Consider the following 22,102-nt stretch of genomic DNA (forward strand, 5'->3'; position numbering starts at 1 on the left):
TGACGACATTTAATAATCAACACTCTAGATCTATTACAAGGTTCAGATGGAAGGAACAGCACCGTATGCACTCAGTCCACTTTCACCGGGCTCAGATTTAACAACTCTGCAATCAATATCTTTACATACCCAATCAGGTATCCTCATCTCGTATTTACAGGCAACTCCTTAATTCCACTACCATTTCTCTTGTATTTTCTTTTTTGAAACTTTTTATTATGGCAAAGTTACAATAAAACATTAACAGACTACCTCATATGTTACTTATGCAGGATCAGGTTAATATTCAAAGAGCGTGACTCCAGATTCTAGCTTGCTGGAGGGAGAGCCCTTCTCCTCTGAGTATGCTAAAAAGGGTGACCAAATTTCTAAATGCCTTTCCTCTTTTTGGTGTTTCCTCTTGTGGAAGTGTTTTCTTTACAAGGCCAGTCCATATTTTGCTATACCACATTTCTATAGAAGTCAGATTTTTCCAATCATGTGCAATACCAACTCTTAGTGCCAACAACAACAAAAATAATGTGTGTTCTGTTTAAAATGTAGATCTTTTACTGGAGCATTAAGTAAGCATGTCAGGGGACCACAGGAATCTGGCATTTTGTCAGAAGATTAATCTTTTTAACAATTTCCTCACAAAACCATCTAATTCTTGCACACAACTACCATGCATGCAAATATGTTCCCTTTTCTCCCTCACCCCGAACAGAGTGCCTGCCTCGTAGAAAAAAAAATTATGGATCTTAAATAGAGTCAAATACCATCTATACAGTCATTTATAATACTTTTCTTTATGCGCTACACAAATTGAAGATATGTATCCCCTTTCCCATGGAGAGACTCACTCAGCCAGCTCAATTTCTCAATCCCTTAGCCATATTTTCATCTCTGTGTTCTCTGAACAGCTTTTTAAATCAAAGTTGTACAGACGCTCCCCGAGTTACATAAACCCAACATACACAAATCCGAGCTTACAGAAAAAGTTCCGTAAGCTAAAAATAGGAGGGTTTTTTTTTTTGTTATTTGCAGAGGGGTTGGCACCTGGGATGCGAGCTCTCCTTCCCCTTCCCAGATGGGTTTATTTGCTCTCTCTGGCACCCAGGCGTAGTTTTAGCCGAAGAATTGCTTCCCCCCAGCCAGGCAGGAAAGTTGTGAGCTACTCAGCTGCTGGGGTTCTGCTCCGGAGACTGAAGAAAAAGCTGCAAACTGCAGCTCTGCCAGGCTGGGATGCGCAGAGGGGCTTGTGCTCTGGAGCAGCCTGGCTCCAGCCACACTCACAACACACCAGGCCAGAGTGCTAAATTATCTCTCCCCTGCCCTCAGACCCCCCTCAAGACGACAGGTCTGCTGAGGGGTCCCCCATTGTGTCCATGCAGCTGCTGCTGGGGTCAGTGCCTCTTGCAGGAGGTGCTGCTGGTGCCAGGAAGACGTATTGTTTGGCGGAGCGAAGAGGCCAATCAAAAACAAAGCCGTGTCTGTAAGGAAATGTATGGGTAGGATATTGCTCATCCATAATAATTTGCGGCCCACCCAAACTTACATTCCTAGATACGCCACTGGTCCAGGGCCACATGAGCATATCACATGTCCTTACATAGTTTACTTAACCACAGGGGGTGGCCATTGGCCCCTCGGAGTCTGAGGTGTCCCCAGTAAGAGCTATCTGGGCAGAATGAGTTTCTTCTGTGGCCCACTCTGACAGCTAAGTGTCCTTGATGGGCCATCAATACACAGAATTTACATTAAGGCCAGACAGCTATCTGGTGCATTCCCTGCACTCTGTCACACACCGTCCATCCTTGCCAGGTCTCTTTCCCTCTGCACTCTGCCTTCTTTAAGGGTGGATCTGAGCATCCCATGCTCATGCTTGCCCCAGCATGGTTGTCCATGTTCCACCCCTAGAAGTCACACTTTGTGGGTGAGAGTCACCCTCATAATTTTGTTTCTACCCACAGATTCGCACATCATGGACAGCCTGTTTCCCCATTCCCTTTGCTTTCTCTTTCAGTTTGGGCGGGGCCTGCCACTGTGCCTCCCTTTCCTCCTCCACTGGGGACTCTGATTCCCCCAACCCCACAAACCTGTCCCAAGATCCCTCCTCCTGCTGTGCTGGTGGTGAGGTTCCCTGGAACTGCCTGCTTTTCACCTGAAGCTAGGAGCACTATTTTCCCCAGCCCCTTGTGTTAGGGCATCTGTTTTCACCCTCTCCTTTTCGAGGGTGGTCCTATCTTTCTCTCGGCTTGTATCTTTATGTCTAGGGTTCTTTGGTTTTCCTACATCTACTCCTTTGCCCCATTCCCTGTTGGTCTTGCTTCCTGCCATGGGGGACTCTACACCCTCATTTTCCCCTTATAAGGGAAGAGGCTCCAGTCTGTCCCTATAATAACTGGATGCGGCAGTTCATCTACCACCCTACCTGCTTCCACCCAAAGTGCTCTTTGACCGCTAGGGATATTTCTGCACTGGGCAGAGCCTCTTCTTGCAGTGGATGCATTCTAAACTTCTATATTTACTTTAATACAGTATGAATGGGAAAATAACTGCTACTACAGTCTTTTGTATCCTTTTGTATCTGAACATTTATGGTTGCATTTCCTGACCTTACAACACATGTCAGTCTTCTCTCTAAGGTATATGAGTTCTGTATCACTGATCAACAGTCAACTCCCTGAGAGTTTTTCTTGCATATATTTCTTTTAGTGAAGGTAGCTTAATATTTGAGGCTAAGAAACAGTAAACCCAATAAGGAACTAACAATATTAAAGTATCAGTGCTTACCATGGTCTTTGACATCAAATTCTGTATTTAAGTTTACTGTCTCTGGTATGGATAGTACATTTATATCATTCTTCTCAGGCCTTTTACCATGACTGGAGAAAAAGTTGTGCAAGACCTGTAAGCCCAAGAGTCAAATGACAATTATATAATATTAAATGTTCACTAGGATTTACTAATATTTATGATTTTTACAAGTTTTAACGTGTACATAGTTTATGTATAGTAACAAGTGGAGTTTGCATCAGTTCAAAACACAGAAAATACTAAACACATTACGTGAAATTATAGCTTGGTTTTACATACTAAATTTTGCAAACACTAAATATTAAAATGTAACTTGTTTTAAACCATACTGGAGATACCAGAATGAAGAGAAGAGGAAATTAAAATATTTCATTTTTTTTGGCTCAAGGAATATTACACAGCTACACATGAATACCTAACTATAAATTAAAAAAAAAAAACAAAAAACAGATTCAGTATTTCCTGCTTAAATTTACTCACCATAGTCATTCTCTCATCATGTTGCTTTGCTCCAGAAATTGAATCATTTCCTCTAGCTGAAATTAAAAAATAATTCAATTCACTTGTACTTATGTGGCTGATAAAATGCTCTGAAATGTGTAAAATATTTATTTTTGTCTAGTACTTAAACAGTTCAAATCTGTGGACCAGTCATTTAAAAAGCTTATGGGTGAGATTCTGTCCTGTGCTTTTAAGTGTCCTGAGGGGCTGTTTAAGTTACAGCAGTCTCCTTGGACTGCACTCTGCTCCCAACATGCCCCTAATGCTAAGATTTGCAAAGGGGTCCTCTGAAAACAGCCTTATTGCTGTCTTACATAGTTTCTGCCCTTAGAGGAACTTCCCCCAGGCATTATGAAGAGCTTTTAGAGACCCTCTACATCATTCCAATCCCTATGGATGATATACAGGGGCAAGAGTGGTGGTCAAGATTTCACTGTATATTTGGAATACACAGGATATTTGTAATAATCACAGTAAAAGAGTATGAGGCTGATGGATTGCAGTAACTATTTGTTTTTATGTCTAGCAAGAAGGTATTGCTTGATAAACCTGTTTTCCTTTAGCATTGTTATTTCTATAGTAGAAACCAAGCCATTAAACACTTTACACATCATTCTTTAATTGACCAATACATGTGTATTCTGAATGGATCTATGAAAATCACCTGTAAACATATTTTCAAAACAATTATGAAAAAATTGAAAGACCATCTGGATAACACGCTAATCTTTCACCTCTAGAAACAGACACAAATGAAATAAATGTGATGGTCTCAACCTAATCCCAGAGTTGACATCTACCCACGTCAAAAAGGCTGCCACAATTTAGCATGATTGTTTCAGATATTGCACACCAATGAAGAACTGGAGGGTTGTCACTGGAAAAGCTGTAACAGGAAAAGTAATGATCTATTTATTAGTCTTCCGCTTTCATAAACAAAAATCTTTCCAAAGTTCTACTCCAATGTGCTCTCATCTGGTTACAAATACAGAAGAGAATTTATTAGTGTGTAAATATCATACTTCATTTAGAACACCTGAGCTTAGAGAAAGACTTGAATTTTGCATTTTAGAAAAAAAGAAGTCATTATTACCCATCTCCAAACAAGGAGGACATCTGTTGGAAGTAAATGAATGAGGGATGGAAAAGAAATATCGGTGGCACAATGCCATCAGTGAGGTGTAAAAGAAATAAAACTAAAGAGTGCAGTAGATCAAATCACAAATACAGAGGCTGATTTTATGTTTTAAAAATGGGACATCAGATAAAAAAAATTGAACATAAGCTATCTACAGCATGTTCTATCATACAATCTTATATGTACTGCTTCCTTAAAACAAATTCAGAACTTCAATATTTTAATAGCTTCACCACTTACTGGACTTGTCAATCATTCTAAAGTGAACTTTAATTCAAATGAATTGACTATTAGGGAAAAATATATATATATTAACTAATATTTGTACAGCATCATAAATAATAATTAAGATGTTAGGAACACTGGACAAGCACTTTTGCTGCATGTACAGGATGATGGACTAATTATAATTTTATACTTATATAGTGTGCTTCTTCCATATATATATCAGAGTATTTTATAAATTGATTATACAAACTAAGTATATTAGTTCATCCAACAATGACATATAAACACATTTGAGATCAAACATTACAGCTGTTTGGTTTTGTATTTAATCTGAAAGACCATGTCCCCAGCAGCCCAGTGCCTATAAACCCATTGCAGGCACATTTTTTCAATACTGAATTTATGGCGCAAATAAAACCTATTGAATAACCAATATCACTTACTACTGAATCTTATTTCTCCTAGAAATATTACATTTAACTGCTGACCCAGCCTGACATAGTTTAGTTTAACCTTATAAAAATCACAGCTTGAGGTGGTATGGATACAGGCATTCAATGTAACATATTAATCTTTGTTCCTATAAATGTTGCTATGTTATTCTGTCAGCTAGGATGCTATTATTATATGCCATGAGCCATGATATAAAAGAACTAGCCTTTAAAAGAGCAACAACACAGTTCAGGTTCATGTTTTCCTTTCAGGATGATGTTGTGGAAAACATAAGAACAGCCGTACCGGGTCAGACCAAAGGTCCATCTAGCCCAGTATCTGTCTACCGACAGTGGCCAATGCCAGGTGCCCCAGAGGGAGTGAACCTAACAGGAAATGATCAAGTGATCTCTCTCCTGCCATCCATCTCCATCCTCTGACAAACAGAGGCTAGGGACACCATTCCTTACCCGTCCTGGCTAATAGCCATTTATGGACTTAACACCATGAATTTATCCAGTTCTCTTTTAAACACTGGTCCTAGCCTTCACAACCTCCTCAGGTAAAGAGTTCCACAAGTTGACTGTGCGCTGCGTGAAGAAGAACTTATTTTTATTTGCTTTAAACCTGCTGCCTATTAATTTCATTTGGCGACCCCTAGTTCTTGTATTGTGGGAATAAGTAAATAACTTTTCCTTATCCACTTTCTCCACATCACTCATGGTTTTATATACCTCTATCATACCAAAACCAACTGCTAATGCTCAATTACGGACACCATTTTACAGTAAAGACAAAGCTGTCATATAAATACCATATAAACATCCAGTTCACTCTTCAGTCATGTGTTCCTGGGATTATAAGAACATTTAAGCCAAATATGTTAACCTTGAAATACCACGCATTTTTGGTGTTACCTATTATCACTGTTGCACTAAGCGTAGGAGGTGTGGCTAAAGAACTTGACCAAGACATATCTGGATCCACTTCTGCTCCCAGGCCTTCAGAAATACACTTTGGTGTGTCAACCTAGAAATACATCAAATAATTTTTAAAGTATATTTTAAAACAACACTCTTGCTTAGATGTCTGGCTGCTGTGTCTTGCTCACATGCTCAGGGTCATACCGATTACCAGCTCTGGGATCAGGAAAGAATTTTTCCCCACTTCGGATTAGCAGGAACCTTAGGGTTTTTTTCCCATCTTCCGCTGAAGCATGGGGCACAGATCGCCAGCTAAGATCATCTGGGCATGTTTCACCTAATTAATTCAATGCCATTGAAAGAGGTTTAGGCATTGATAGTACCTCAGTATCTTGTTTTATGCCTCTGGCACACAACAGTTTGGATTCTTTTAGTCTAGCTAAAGTCATTGGGATCAACATAGGGCATCTGGCTGGAATTTAATGGTCTGTAATATACAGAAGGTCAGATTAGATGATCTAATGGTCCCTTTCTGGCCTTAAAGTCTATGACTCTAAACCCGGAAATAAAATGCTTACCTCCAAAAGTTTAGGTGTGCAAAACAAGCGTCCACATCGCACTGAAATTTTTTTAGAAATAAGAACATTTAATTAAGTCATCCAATGATCTTTAGAGATAAATATTCTTGTTAGTAAGAGAAGGAGCACAGATACTCACCAGGAATATTATTTCTTTGTGGTGTTCTGTAAATATCCCTTAAAGCAGCTGGACTAAATAACAAAATCAAAGAAAAAAATTGTTACTCATGAAAGTTAAATGGTAAGCTTTCCTAATAGACATTATTGTACACTCTATTATATTGCCTTCACACACACAAAAATATTTTCAGTTTTACTTTAGCCATATGGGCCATCAAAACATAACTCATGAAATATTTAAGACCCAGTGACTTTGCATGTGATAATTAAAATAAGGAACAATGAAGATATTCCATGATCAGTACCAGTTTCCATGGGTTTATACCACCTGTTTAATAAATGCTTTGATGGAACTGTATTAAAATCTGGCATACAAGCTCATAGTCCAATTGTTATTTTAAATGAACATACTTCACTAAGGAAGTGTTCTACAGATTCAGATACTTTGGCCTGATTTATCTGGAAAAAAAGTAATTCTAGAATTTTGAATGTTGCAGGGACTTGCACCATTTGGTCATAAACTAACTCCTTTACAATACAAACTTTATGAATAGTGCATTGTGTTAATATGTTGCAGTTAGTATTTTATGGTCATTGTATCAAATGCTAAGAATTTGTGAAGTTGAGATGTCAACTAAAGCATCCTACACACATTATGCTACAGTTTAAAAATAAAAAGGAAATAGAATATTTTAATAAAGTTTCTTAAGAGTCCAACAAACCTAAAATAGGAGGAAATTCCAAATACAGTTGATAATCCATTTGCAAATCATTCAGCTATGTATATATACTTTAGTTCTTGTGTATAAGATATGCAAGATTATCCACTGTTCTGTAATGTTTCCATCCTTGTGCTAGCCAAAAGTTTTTATAATATAATTTGAATTGAAATATAACCTTCCTATATTTGACTTAATATATTTTAAGTTATTTTAAAAAGTGTTAACATCCATAACGTACCTTACATTGAGGGAAGTATTGAGAGGTGAAAATATTTCATTTGTTTGATCAGATTTTGTCTTCACAACATGTGGACTTGTTCTATGTTCTTCGTTAACCAAATTAACTTTGCCTGCAATGTATAGTACATATAGTACAATAGTTAACCAGATCCTGCATATATAACTATTTTGATTCTGAAATTTAAGAATAAACTTACCTTTTAAAATGTGCTTAACTAAGCCTTAGTTTTTAAAAAGAAACATTGTTCAATGTTACTTACATTTCTAATAATGATCCTTTTGATCAAGTTGGAATATGTTCACAAATTCTAGTCAAAATGACAATACCAAGAATATTTCAAATACATGCTCAGAACTTCAGTTAAGTTCATTTAATAAGACTCATTCTTTTAAAAAAAATATTTATTAAATTTAGTCTGTATTTATCTTCACTATAGATTATGTCAGCTAGGCAAAGCAGTCAATGTCACTGCATTTCCTGTTATTACAGGAGAAATGATTTTTGCAGGCTATAAAGCTCCTTCACAGATATATTGTACCAGCATTCCCCCCAGGTCTGCACAAGAAATAAATTCCTTGGATTGAATGTGCGAGCATAAAGAAGAAATATTTTTGGTTTTATGTACAGTGCCAGACAGTACCTGTTTGTATTACAAGTTTCTCATGCACAGTTGAGAGTCAAGAATTAGTAAATGAAGAAGAGCATTTCCACCCTGGCCATTGGAACCCTATGGGTTAAACTGTGAACCTCTTAGGTGGTGAGCAGTTACTCATATGAGTTTTCCCATTGACTCTGATGAAACTACTTGTATAAACAACTGCTCATCAGTGTGAATAAGAGGCTCACAATCTGGCCATCTGATAATAAGATATATCCTCAAACCATTACACAAATGTATTGTAAAGCACTGAAATACAAAACAACTCAAATAATATTTTTTAAATGGGAGGACCATAAACTTCCCTGATTTACATCTTTTGCAATACTATTCTGACTTGCTGAACATCTTTAAATGCTTTATTATAGAATCTAGGTATGCCTCTGATATATGTCAAGAGATCAAGCTTCAGCAGAAGCCAATATTGAAAGGAAGGACACAAATTTACAGTAAATGTACAAATCAGATATAATGGCTGCATCAGAAATACCTATGCAGAAAACATTTTTACAGTTCATCTAATTCTGGTCCAAGAGGCATAGGTGCTAGAACAGGGGTCGGCAACCTCTGGCACGCGGCTCGCCAGGGTAAGCACCCTGGCGCGCCGGACCAGTTTGTTAACCTGCGGCGTTGGCAGGTTCAGCCGACCGCGGCTCCCACTGGCTGTGGTTTGCTGTCCCAGGCCAACCCCGGTGGGAAGCCACAGCCAGCACATCCCTCGCCCACGCCGCTTCACCCCGCCCCCATTGGCCTGGGATGGCAAACTGCGGCCAGTGGGAGCCGTGATTGGCCGAACCTGCCAATGTGGCAGGTAAAGATATCACACCCAATCCTGCAGTGAGTTCTGTGTGCATGGAGCCATACAGAGCTCACTGCAAGAGTGAATTCATTGTAATGAACAATTCTGCACTTATACATGGTTAATTAGAGGGCCTAGTACTGTATGTCTTTTTCGTATTTAATGTCTGTGATAGCATTATCTATTGCAGTACTAATGGGAAACTATAACAACAAAATATAAAGTCTCTGTTTTAGGGGGCTGTGGGAAGCTATAAGCACACTTTTACTTCAAACAAACCCAGTTACTCACCTGCTTCCATTTTCTTCTGACCCAGTTCTTTTATCGGAGAAGACAAAAGTGGCAATGTTATATTCTGTTCTTTGAAAATCATTGGAGTTGATGCCAACTGGCTATATGTAGAGGGTTTCCCCCTTGGAGTTTTAGTAGCACTTTGATCAAGCCAGCCAGCTCTGTATTCAGTTTTTTCTGATGTTTCAGATTCATAGGGTGGAGCTTCTGTGCTGAGTTCCTCAAACCAGTTGAGACTTATCGGTCCTAAGTCTATAAAGAAAAATATCACATTTTTATTTGTAATTTAACCTATTCTTTTTTATATAAAAAAATATATATATATATAATATATATATTTTTGAAGAACTCTATCTTTATGATAAATTGTTGTCTGAATTCAAACCAGTTTAATGTTCCACGAAGGACATTATACAATAGCTGAGACATACTGGACATTTAAACCAGTCTGTTATAAAACCCAACAACACTCCTCTAACCATATACTTTTATATTATAGTACTCCTTCCAATTTTGATGTTGACAAAACAACAGTTTTGTCAAAAATCAAAGAATGTTGACAAACTACTACTGTAGCTTTTTACCAAAAGAACAGTTACTCTTCAGTAACCGTGACTCTTCAAGATGTTGTAGTCTGTGTGGATCCCATTGTGGTGCACATAAGCCTCATACATGTGACAGCTTACTATTTTTTTTTTTTTGGAACACTTATGCTGTGCCTCCTTGTGCTGCCCTATGAGGGCATAATGGGCAGAGGAGTCACAACCTTCCCTTAGCTCGCTCACAGCTCAGAGCCCATGTTAGCTGAGACTCCAAAAACAGGAAGGAGAACAGGTTGTGGCATCCACACTGACAATACCTTGAAGAACCACAGTTACTGTAGGGCAAAGCAACCGTTATTTCTTCCTTGAGTACGTGTGGATCCCACTATAGGTGAATGGCAAGCCGTGTCATCTCTAGATAGTAGGAGTATCACAGCTGCATCACTCAAGTAGAGATAGGAATACTGCTCTTCCAAACTTGCCATCTGATGTACTAGCTAAATCCAGTGCATAATGCTTGACAAATATGGAAAGGTGGAGCCATATGGTTGCCGTACAGATTTCAGATATCAGTATATTTCAGGAGCAAGTAGAGGATGTTGCTTGTGCTCTGGTGAAGTGAGCCTTAATAGTCAGAGTGCGAGGCACATTGCCTAGCTGGTAACCCAGTGAGATATAAAGCATAAGCCATTTAGGCAATCTTTGCAATGAAATAGCCTGGCCCTTGGAGCAGCCAGCTATGACCACAAACAGAGGTGGGGACAGTCAAAAAATTGCTGTCAATATCACATAGCGTGTAAGCTTCTTCTCCTCTGGGGTGGAATGTGGTTTTGGGAAGAATACAAGAAAGTTAACTGATTATTGTAAGTGGAATTCAGAAGTTACCTTTGGAATGCATTTTACATGAGGTCTCAGTACCTCTTTGTCTTTATGACATTAAGTATATGGGAGTTCTGCCATGCGTGCCTGAAGCTCACTTACTCTTCTGGTCAAGGTGATGACCAACAAAAAGGCAATTTTGAGAGTAAGATAATGGATGGAGCATTCCAATAGGTGCTGGGGGAGGGGGGCAGAGGGAGGAGAGGGGCTCCATACGTTTTAAGAGGATGTTGAAGTCCCATGCTGGATTAGATACTTTCCTCATGGATTGTATGTTCTAAATAGGCAACCAACCTAATTCTCAATTACTGAGGGACAATCTCCACTCATTGATATCTTTGCTTTCCACAACCAAATCGCTGTACAACTTTTCATGAGTGACGTACCCAAGTATTCGGATTCTAATATCTAAACTTTATTGTTAAATCTATTCACCTAAATTTGGGTTACTGCTGATTATGTACTCTATGTATCATATGACTTTTAAAAACTAACTTTATATTTGTGGATAATCTAAGCACTATACCCAGATGTACAGACACTCTTTTCCCAACCTATATATTATATATTTTTAACATTAGCTTTAATAAAAATTTTAAATCTCTAACCAGTGATTAAGTATGCATTAGACTCTTAAGAAATTCTAATACTAACAAATGAGAGAAGACTAAGAACAACTATCAGTGGATGATACGCTGATATTGCTCCCAGCTGGATCCTGATGTAGCTAAATGAAAATCCAAAGTGTTTCAGCTGCAGCAAATAGTCGAGAATCTTCAGTAGTGGGACCTGCAGCAGGTCTTGGCCACGTCGGGTTGCCAATGTTAAGAACCTTATCCATTTGAAAGTGTGGATAGCTTCCTGCTCTGTGCCAATGTTTCCTGAACATGCAAGGAGCAGTCCCTTTCTGTGATGCTCCAGCAGCCAAGCCATCTGGTGTAGTGACCTTGGGTCTGGGTGGAGTACTTGAGCCTGATCTTTGACAACAGGTTTGGGCAATCTGAGAAACTGACTGGTGGTCACGTAGACATCTGTAACAGGTCTGTCAGCCAGAACTACCTTGGCCAGCAGGGAGCTATGAGAATGAGCATGGCCTGTGTGATGGTGCATCTCATAACGCTTTATGGAAATATTATTATGAATGTATATATGACATAACTGTAATATGTCTTATGCTACATGTGCCATGTAATGTATCTCTGTAAAGGTTATGATCCACTGAATCTATTCATCCTATTTGTATGCATGTATCATTTTTGTATTCGAAGTTATGACTATTGGCTGCGTACTTGCTTGATTTCTAAGTAGCCTTAGCAAAGCATTTGGTCAGCTTCTTGAGAAAGGAATGTGCAAATTAAGTGACCAGTCAAGGAACACTTAAAAGAACAATGAATCTTGGAAGGCTCCAATCCACATAAGAAGTCTACCTGAGGACATTCAGGGTAGCATGTAAACAATGGACGCTGACTGTAAAAACTGAGTCATGCATGGACGTGTAACTTGCCCATGTGACTCCAAAACTCCATCTTGGAGCTGGACTTTGCACAGGAGAGAGGAAGTGGTCTCCACCCACAAGAGAAAGTCTATTTAAGCCTGTGGGAGACCCCTTCATTTTGGTCTTCAGCTGGCTAAAGAGAGAGCCTCTCCACCCTCAAAGATACCTGAAAGAAACTGGAACAAAGGACAGTAACTACAGGCGGTGAGTGATTGCTGGACCCAGACTAGAAGGAGACTAGTCTCAGAGGAATTCCAGTAAGCTTCCTTTTACAGGTTTTTAATCTGTATTCAGTTTTCTTACTGTATTAGACATAGACTTGCACATTCTATTTTATTTTGCTTGGTAATTCACTTTGTTCCGTCTGTTACTACTTGGAACCACTTAAATCCTACTTTCTGTATTTAATAAAATCACTTTTTACTTATTAATTAACCCAGTATGTATTAATACCGGGGGAGGGGGGAATAGCTGTGCATCTCTCTCTGTCAGTGTTATAGAGGGTGACCAATTTATGAGTTTATCCTGTATAAGCTTTATACAGGGTAAAACAGATTTATTTGGAGTTTGGACACCATTGGGAGTTGGGCATCTGAGTGTTAAAGACAGGAACACTTCTTAAGCTACTTTCAGTTAAGTCTGCAGCTTTGGGGCACATGGTTCAGACCTTGGGTCTGTGTTGGAGCAGACGGGCGTGTCTGGCTCAACAAGACAGGGTGCTGGAGTCCCAAGATGACAGAGAAAACAGGGGCAGAAGTAGTCTTGGCACATCAGTTGGCAGCCCCAAGGGGGTTTCTGTGATCCAACCCATCACAGCCTGGTCTCGTCTAGCTTTGGCAATCACCATGGGGATTAACAGAATTGGTGGGATGGCATATAGAAGGACTTGATTCCACTGCAGGCAGGCAGGCATCTGGCAATGATCCAAGAGTCATGGTCCTCTGGAACAGAAGTTTGAGCACTTGGCATTGTCCTTGATGGCAAACGTGTCTGTCAGCAACATCCCCTATTGATGAAATATCAACTTGAGAGCAATTTCTGCAGTGCCCTCTCGGGGTTGGTGATAGACTGCTAAGGAAGTTCAATGAGTTGTTGACTATTGCACGGTGCAAAACTACAAGGATGATGGCATGTAAATTGACAGCTTAAAGCTCTAAGATATTATATGCAGTTCCACATCTCTTGCATCTGTAAGTGGTTCAAGTGGGCTCCCCAGCCTGTCCCAGATGCAGCAGTCACTAACGTCCTGGATAGTAATGGGGCCAAAAAGGGCACCCCTTTTAGGGCATTGTCAAGATGCAGCAAACAGTTCAGCACCACAAGGACACAAGGGAGTATGAGAACTTCTTTGTTGGTGACTTTGCAGAGGAATAGACTGACCAGAGCCAGAACTGTAGCAATCTCCGGAGAAGTCTGGCAACCAGCAGCACATAAATATAAGAGGGCACATGGCATAATGCTGCAAGGTAAATCTGTACCATTGTAGCCAGATGAAATTTATTGTAATCAGTATGGTGAAGGCAAGTGTTACCATCTTGAATCTGAGGCAGCATATGAATTCGTTTAGTCTCTTAGGTCTAGCATAGGACAAAGAGAATGAGGGAATGCCAGGAGTAGAAGCCTCTTCCCCTGTATTCCTGGGGGACCTCTTCTTTGGTTCCTAGATGAAGAACACTTCTTTTTGTGGAATGCTCTCATTAGTAGGGTTCCTGAAGATGGATAGAGAAGGGTGTGGCTAGGTGCTACGCACAGCAATGGATGAGGTAGCCATGAGTGAAAATGTCCAGCATTTATTTGTCAGCTGTAATCTTTGACCATGCCTGATTGAAGAAAGTAAGACAATTTCCCCAGGCTGACTCTGAAATGGCCTTGATGGGGCTCTCAATACGCATATCAAGCCTGCTTCCTCTAAGAGGGAGCCTGGCATGGGACAGAGGACAACGACATGTGCCTCCTGGTGTGACAGAGCCACTTTCCAGGTGGGTGTTCCAGTGGGTGACTGAGGGAGTAAGACAGTATTCTGTGTCTTTGCGAGAGCTGGTACCAAAAGGGCTTACGATATGGCACTGAGGTATAGATCCCTAAAGATCTCAGCATTGCACTTGAATCCTTGAGGGAATGGAGTGCATTGTCCGTCTGCTTGTGGAAGATCTCCATGCCTGCAAAGAGTAGGTCTTCTTTATCACCTGGACTAATTTCAGAATCCCAGATGCCCGTAACTAGGAGACCTGATGCACTATGACTTCTGTAGCCATGGATCAAGTTGCTGTATCAGACTTGTCTGTTGCTCTTTGTAGTGCTGTTTTGGTACCATCTCCCTCCTTGAGTCCTCTGGGACCTTTGATAGTAGGGGGATCACCCTCTTCCACATCAGAAAACTGTATTTTGCAAACAGTAATTTGCAAAGCAAAACTGGAGGGAGGATAAAAGTAAGACTTTCTACTGTAAAGGTCCAGTTTCTTGAGGGCCTTATCTTTTGTAGTCCCCTTTGGAGCTCTGATCTTTTCCTGAACTGCAGATGCTGCAAGTGACCCTGGTGTCAGAAGCACACAGACATGTTTGAAGTCCTTAGCTGGGACTTGATAGCACTTTCTAATCACTTTGAAATAGAAGGAAATAAGGTTGTGATGTGCCACAATCTTTTTTGATGGATGCAATATGCCCTTATTGATTGGTTGGGCAATTCTTGTAGGTGCCGAGGATATTGAACAGCTTGTGAGTGTTCTCCTGGATAATGGCTGACTCAATGCCCAGAGTTTCAGTTATTCTTGAGAGCATGTCTTGGGAGGCCTTAAAGTTATCAACAGCCAGTGTTGGGGCCAAGATCACAGCCTCATTCAGAGAAGATGAAGATTCTTTAGGTCGAGAGGGCAGTTGAAGTGCCCCTCACAAAGGGGTTCCTCCAGATCTGGTGTTGAGAGGGCTTGGCTGATGGTGATTGAGACTTCTTCTCTTTTCTGACACATGATGGGACTTCACTTCAGGCCTTGTGGGAAGTTGGGCCCCAGCAGGGCCAATAAGGCCACAGTGGTATATTGTATGGGTATTGACCCAACTGTGATTGGCTCATTCACTGTCAGTTGTGCACCAGTGCCTCATAGAGGGCATTTCTGCAGCTTCCCTTATGGTACCTTTCCAGTCTAACAGGAGGAGGGGCTCCCTGATAGAAGCCAGGGAGGAGAAGTGGCTCACATACAACAAGAAGTACATCTCTAGGAATGGCAGTGCCTTTGGATGTAGGGCTGGTCCCACTGGCACAACAGCCTGTTCCAGTGCCAGAATGAGGGGCAAAGCTGGAGCCGCAAAGGCATATTTCAGTACTGGAAAGGACTCATAGATTGGTGCTGGAACCACAGGTCTACCAAGCCTTCTTTGTCCCCAGAGCCTGGCTCCCACCCCTCGGTGAGAAAGACAGTTTGGAAAACTTGGCTTTGGAGGATTGCTTCAAGTCCTCCTTATGGTATAAGCCCATTATGCACTCTGAACTTTGCTTGCACCCAGTGCAAGTGTGATAAATGAAGGGCGGGGAGAGCTCCCTTTTATGGACACCCAGACAGCCAGTTAGCTATAAAGTCCCTCTTGGTGGCTGCTTGTTTTACCTGTAAAGGGTTAAAAAGTCCCAAGGTTAAAAAAAAACGGGGGGGGGAAGTGGGCACCTGACCAAAAGAGCCAATGGGAAGGCTACAACTTTTTAAAATGGGAAAAAAGCTTTCCCTTTGTCTCTCTGTTGTTCTCTGGGCTAAAGGGACATGGAGCAGCAATGCTATAAGCAGAAATGCTGTGTAAGGTTTGAACCAGGTATGAAAAAGTATTTTCCATACCTAGGAGAAATAATTTGGATAGGGAAGGTTTGGACAGACACTATCAGGTTTATTTCTTATTTTGGTTTGTGGATCTCCTCTGTGCTAACCCCTGAAGCTTTTGTTTGCTTGTAACCTTTAAGCTGAACCTCCAGGAAAGCTAGTTTGGGTGCTTAATTTTTGGAATTGCTCTTTTAAAATCTAGCAAATGCCTAAATTCCAGATGTATTTTCTTTCTTTTTGTTTTAATAAAATTTACCTTTTTTAAGAACAGGATTGGATTTTTGGTGTCCTAAGAGGTTTGTGCATATTGGTTGATTAGCTGATAGAAAACAAAGGAGATTAGCTATGGCTTTCTCAGATCTTCCGGGGAGGGGGGTTTGAGGGTACCCCACAGGGAGGAATTCCCAAGTGCTCCTTCCTGAACTCAAAGGGTTTTTTTTGCATTTGGGTGGTGGCAGCGTTTACCAAGCCAAGGTCAGAGAGAAGCTGTAACCTTAGGAGTTTAATACAAGCCTGGAATGGAAAGTATTAATTTGTAAAATCCTTGTGGCCCCCCACTTCCTGCACTAGAAGTGACAGAGTGGGGATTCGGCCTTAACCACAAGTATGCCACCTGATGTCTGAAGTGGACTGTGTGGATGCCAGGTCTTGTTGCTCTGGAGTCAGTGCCAATGCACTCTGCACCAAGGCCATTGGAACAGGGATTTTGGCACCCTTATAAACTTCTCCCGGCTGGATCCAGATGTATGCCAGCTTCAACTCCAGCCCGGAGACTGTCTTCTTCCAAACCAGATGTGACTTTCATAGATTGCTCCTAGAGATTTAATTTGAGCTTCATCTCTCTCCATTTTGGGGTGTGGGGCAAGAAGTAGAGGCAGATCAAGCATTTGTCAGGGATGTGTACTTCCCAAGGAAGCAAGAGACATCTACTGTGCTTGTCATTAAGGAAATAAGACTATCGCACGACAGGCATGATTTAAACCCTGTGGGTTTAGAGTGCTACGCCAGTGGTTGGCACAAAATTTTTCACTCTCCAGTTTAAGGGATTGTACAGGAGGTCTTCCCCAGTCCAAAAAAAATAAGGAAACAATGAGAGTGGACAATTTTTTCATGAAAGGGTTGAGTTGCAAGATAAAAACTGTACACTGTCCAGGTTCCATCTCACTGCCATGGGGAAAAAAAAAAGGAAGTGAGGGAAGGTTGCAGTCATTCCACCCTTTGTGCGCTCATATGGAACATGAGGTGGTACAAGGCACATGCACAGCACGATACATACTACTATTAAAAAAAAATTCTGAGTTTGTATGCATGTGGCACATGTGAATCTACAGTAGAATCTACACTGAAATATACGCCAAAAAGAACAGTGGTTAAACAATAGGTTTGTTTTACAGTTAGAAGGGAAACTGGACCCATTTTGTGAAAACCGGCAATATAGGAGTTTAAAAAATAAGAAGCCCTTCTCAACATGAATAAATCACAAAATACAGTATATTTGAAAAAAGAATCATGACCATTAGCACTTCTGAGCCTAGAGCTAGAGGCAACTTAAAAGTGAATAAATTTTAACACTGACATATAAGAGACTAAGACCTTGGTAACATTAAGTATATTTAAATATTAGAGCATTTATTAGTCTTGAGCCATTATTAAAACCATTTGGAATTACAACTACATCTTGTGGATAAGGAACATAGGAATGTAAGGAGACAACCAAGTTAAACTCAGCTCTTCATTGGGACATAGAGTTTATTGCAAATGCCTGCAGAATACAGCACCCTAAAAATGCCTCTGATTACAATATGCTTTCAGTACATTATTTATTTTAATCAAATGAAATAATAGCTGTACCTGATTCACTGCATCGTGCCTTAAATATTTCAAAGAAAGTTGGTCTTTCCACAGGTTTGTCAGCCATTTTCTTTTCCATAACATCACTGGTATGCTTGTTAAAGAAGCCTGAAAAATTATATCAAAATGCTTTGATACTCAGCTATCCTAATGGCACTCTAGGAGTCCAGGGCTTTCATTCCCATCAGGGGTCAGCAACGTGTCCATACACAGACACAAGTGTCCATGGTAAAAATTTTGAGGTCCATGGTAATTTTTCCAAAACACTGAATGACATAACACTCCTCCCCCACCATGTCCATCACTAAGGGCTTGGCTACACTCGAAACTCCAAAGTGCTGCCGCAGGAGCGCTCCCGCAGCAACGCTTTGAAGTGCGAGTGTGGTTGCGGCGCCAGTGCTGGGAGAGAGCTCTCCCAGCGCTGCAGGTACTCCACCTCCCCGAGGGGATTAGCTTACAGCGCTGGGAGCCGCACTCCCAGCGCTGGGGCACTGTTTACACTGGTGCTTTACAGCACTGTAACTTGCGGCGCTCAGGGGTGTGTTTTTTCAGTAATTTTGTCAAGTGTCCATCACACAACATGGTGGTGCTGATCCATTATTCCCCTTTTTTTTTGCTCCTCAGGGAGTGATGTAAGGCAGCACACACTTAGCCCAAGGGAATGACCTTTCAACCCAATTAGTTATGGTGATAGATTATAAAGAGGGTTACATCCAGTCCTATTTGGCAGAATCACAGCTGCAGTGTATGCACTCAACACAATAATAGGCATGGCATAAAAACCTAGACAAAAATAATATGATCTCCAGTGTGTGAATTTTCACAGCAGGGAAAGGAAAAAACTCAACTCTATCACAGAAGACGAGAACACCATGCAAAATACAGAATACGTTGGTAAAGTTTTACACTAAATGAATCAGTGTTCACAATGATTCTTGATGAATAAGGTATATCACTTTGTATATAACTAGGACATATACACATAGTGAAATCTGAAAGGCTATTTTTGCTGGCAAACACATCCAACAAATAAGAATGTGATTGAAATTGGAATGCAAGCTAAAGAGAGACTGCCAATTTCCAAAACACACATCTGAGTTGTTGATTTTTTTTAGAACTACTGCTACAAGTAACAGCTAAGATTACTGTAGCAATATTTCAGTTTATTTACTTTGTGCAATTGAAAGCATTTTAAGTAGGGTCTATTTTATTATTTCCTTTTGGATAGCTAGTCTGTCAATTTCAGCTATCTATGTGGGTCTCTCTGAGTACCAAGGGAAAAACATTTTTAAAACGGGAAAATGTTATTACAAAACCACAAAAATTGGCCAAGGAACTCAAAAGAAAGAGTACTTGAAAAGTACTCGTAACTCTTTTAGATTACTACATTTAAAGTGAAGTCCTTTTAATTTCCAAATGTTTGACTCTGAAAGTTTTTGCCACATGCATTTATGCGACGCTCTCATGTAAAATAAGTGTTATAAGGCTGTTGATCTTATTTTATACCACATAGGTCTGTAACATTATCAGTAATGAATCATGTCATTCCTCAATTTGCCTTCAAAACCCCTGCATAGAAAATTTACTTTTTGGGTATGCAAGGATGATAGTTAGCAATGTTCAAAAAATGCATTTTTATTTTATTTTATTCAGAAAAATTCTATGTTGTCTACACAGGCACAGAAGTGAGCCAAATCCCAGTGTGGATGACACTTGAATCTTGCCTCAGAAGTGCTTTGTAAACTTGTGTACATTCACCTACTCTAAAAATAACAGGCAGAGACCCATTTTATTTGTGCTTAGCTTCTCTGTGACCCTGTACAAAAGGACAGCTGATCAGACATCCCTCAAACTTCTTCCCCCTCCCCTTCCTCAGGATGACAAGAAACCCCTTCACTAGGAACCGATTTTGAGAGTCAGTATTTCAAATGTAATACAGATGGGAGGAAATAACTTGGCCCCCCTCACTTCCCTCTAATACACTGTGCCCCTTGTTTATCCTTCACTGGCGGGTATAGGGGAGAGAGGTCTACTTCAGGAATCATCTCCCACATGCGTTAGTACAGCGCCCAGCATCCTTGTCCTACCAATAACGCTCGGGATCAACTTTAAATATCAGTTTTTCCAACTGGCAGGAAAAGGGAGGCTGAGTGACTGGGAGTCATCTGGGCCTCCACGCACCCCTCCCTCGGCCACCACGGGGGTGGAGGATGGAAGCTCCCAGGGATCATCCCGTGCGTGTCTGAAGGGGAGACGGTCCCCCCCTCGCAGGGAATGAAATCCAACGCCTCCCCCACCGATGCCCTCCCCCCCACCCCCCACCCAAGAGCAGCCCTGCCCCCGGCGATGCCCCTCCCCCCGACTCAAGAGTAGCCCCCAAATGCCCCTCCCCCACATCCCAATAGCAGCCCCCTCCCCACGATCTCCTCCTCCCCCCCGCCCCGAAAGCGGGACGGGACGGGACACTGCAGCCTCTCAACCGGGATGCGGCCACCGGCGCCCCACACAGGGAAGCCTCAAGCCCCGCCGAGCCCCCCCGAGCAGACGCCGGGCTAGCCTGGGACGCCCCCTCCCCACTTGCCTCAGCGTTGCCGCTTCCACAACATTCATTCAACGCACACAAGCGCTGGCGCCAAATCCCCTTGCGCCTGCGCCGCGAAGGCTGTTTCTAACGCCACAGCGCCTGCTTCCTACTGCGGCTGCGCCACAGGCGGGGGGCTGGGCAGCAGCGCGGCGCTCTGGTCGCAGAGCGGCGGTGAAATGAAGGCTGAGGAGTGGGAGGGTCCGGGAGGGTTTAGATGGGGGGTAGATCTGTTATTGTCAGCTCAAAACACACCGCGACATACAGAGAGCGCCACACAGCAACACCCCCGAGAGCGAGAGAGGCTGTAATACACACAGCAACACCCCAGCCCCCTGGGCTCTCTCTTCCGCCCCGCACCCCCGGCCCCCCAGCCAGTGATTTCCCTACACCCCACCCCTGAATTTTCCCAACACTCCCCCCCCCAGTCTTGTGAGCAAGTTACATACCAATTTAGTGACTGTTTGGAAATCTGAATTTAAATTGAAACATTAATACACACTTTAAAAGCTTATACAGTGTATGATAAAATATGTGTATCTGAAAAAGTATAATAGATTTGAAAAGTATGAACATAGACTAGCTTCCTTGCTTCCTTATACAGCTGTTTTTTATGATGTCAGTGCATTCATTTTGGTGATGTTGGCCAACCTAATAATTTCAAATGATGATTTGTAAGCAAAGTCTAAATGAGTTCTCCCTGACAGCTAGTGATGAGCTGGGGGCTAAGGCTTCAGGGCCAGATTATATTTACATTCACACCTAATCTACGTAGGTATCCAGCAAACAGAGCTGTGTTGTCCAAGTGATAGATTTTGGCTGGGGTTGGGTTACAAACCACTTGAATGTGGGGGAAGGGGGGATGAAATGTTCTTCTTATTGTATGAGTAAAGGGCAGCAGAACTGTACTTAGTCTGTGATGATTTGAAGGCATCAAGAGAGAGGGTGGGGACCTGTCCCTCTCCACTGTTTAAAGACAGAGCTGATTTGGCTCCATAGATAGTCTTTTGTTCTGTTAAGTGACCACTGCAGCTGAAATCACTGACAATCAGGTCTAAGTGCTTAGTCCTGTTGTGGGGACTGTTTTTGTGTAAGAGACAGCCCAGACTGCACTAGCAGTGAGGTTCCCACACTGAGAGCTCAGCTGAAATCACTGAGAGCTGATGGAACCTCAAGAGACCAACTCGCAGAAGTCACAGTGGTAGGTGACAGCAGAGGGTGTCTGTGCAGGGCCATTGGCAACAGAGTGGTGGAGTGAACGGTGGCACAATGAACAGCCGTGGCCAGAGCGAACTGTGCCTTTTTGTCCCCCACCTGGAAGGTGTACTCACGTGAAAGCACCTCTGAATTCTGAGTCTCCACTGACTAAGGACAACACCAGTGAGTGGAGTGTGGTGGAGGGAAAAGTGAGGGGCATGTTAAATAAACATTTGTTTGTTGGACTATATTTTAGTCACTTTGCTCCAGAATGCTAGATTTGTGACTGGGAATGGAAACTTATATAAATATGTTTCCCAGTAC

General features: G+C 41.6%; 1 protein-coding gene across 1 annotated transcript in view; it reads right to left on the reverse strand.

Moving 5' to 3' along the window:
* Positions 1 to 20,621, reverse strand: part of BRCA2 (BRCA2 DNA repair associated) — an 83,098-nt gene extending 62,477 nt beyond the window's left edge. The window contains exons 1-9 of the mRNA XM_045016348.1: positions 20,582 to 20,621; positions 18,001 to 18,108; positions 9,431 to 9,682; positions 7,680 to 7,791; positions 6,739 to 6,791; positions 6,600 to 6,640; positions 6,016 to 6,127; positions 3,280 to 3,335; positions 2,776 to 2,890 (exon numbers count right to left, since the gene is read on the reverse strand). Coding sequence (XP_044872283.1) covers positions 2,776 to 2,890; positions 3,280 to 3,335; positions 6,016 to 6,127; positions 6,600 to 6,640; positions 6,739 to 6,791; positions 7,680 to 7,791; positions 9,431 to 9,682; positions 18,001 to 18,079 — 820 coding nt within the window. The 5' untranslated portion in view covers positions 18,080 to 18,108; positions 20,582 to 20,621. The remainder of the gene's footprint in view (positions 1 to 2,775; positions 2,891 to 3,279; positions 3,336 to 6,015; positions 6,128 to 6,599; positions 6,641 to 6,738; positions 6,792 to 7,679; positions 7,792 to 9,430; positions 9,683 to 18,000; positions 18,109 to 20,581) is intronic.
* Positions 20,622 to 22,102: the final 1,481 nt, after the last annotated feature.

Source organism: Mauremys mutica, chromosome 1, assembly GCF_020497125.1.
Source record: "Mauremys mutica isolate MM-2020 ecotype Southern chromosome 1, ASM2049712v1, whole genome shotgun sequence".
NCBI classification, from domain to species: Eukaryota; Metazoa; Chordata; order Testudines; family Geoemydidae; genus Mauremys; species Mauremys mutica.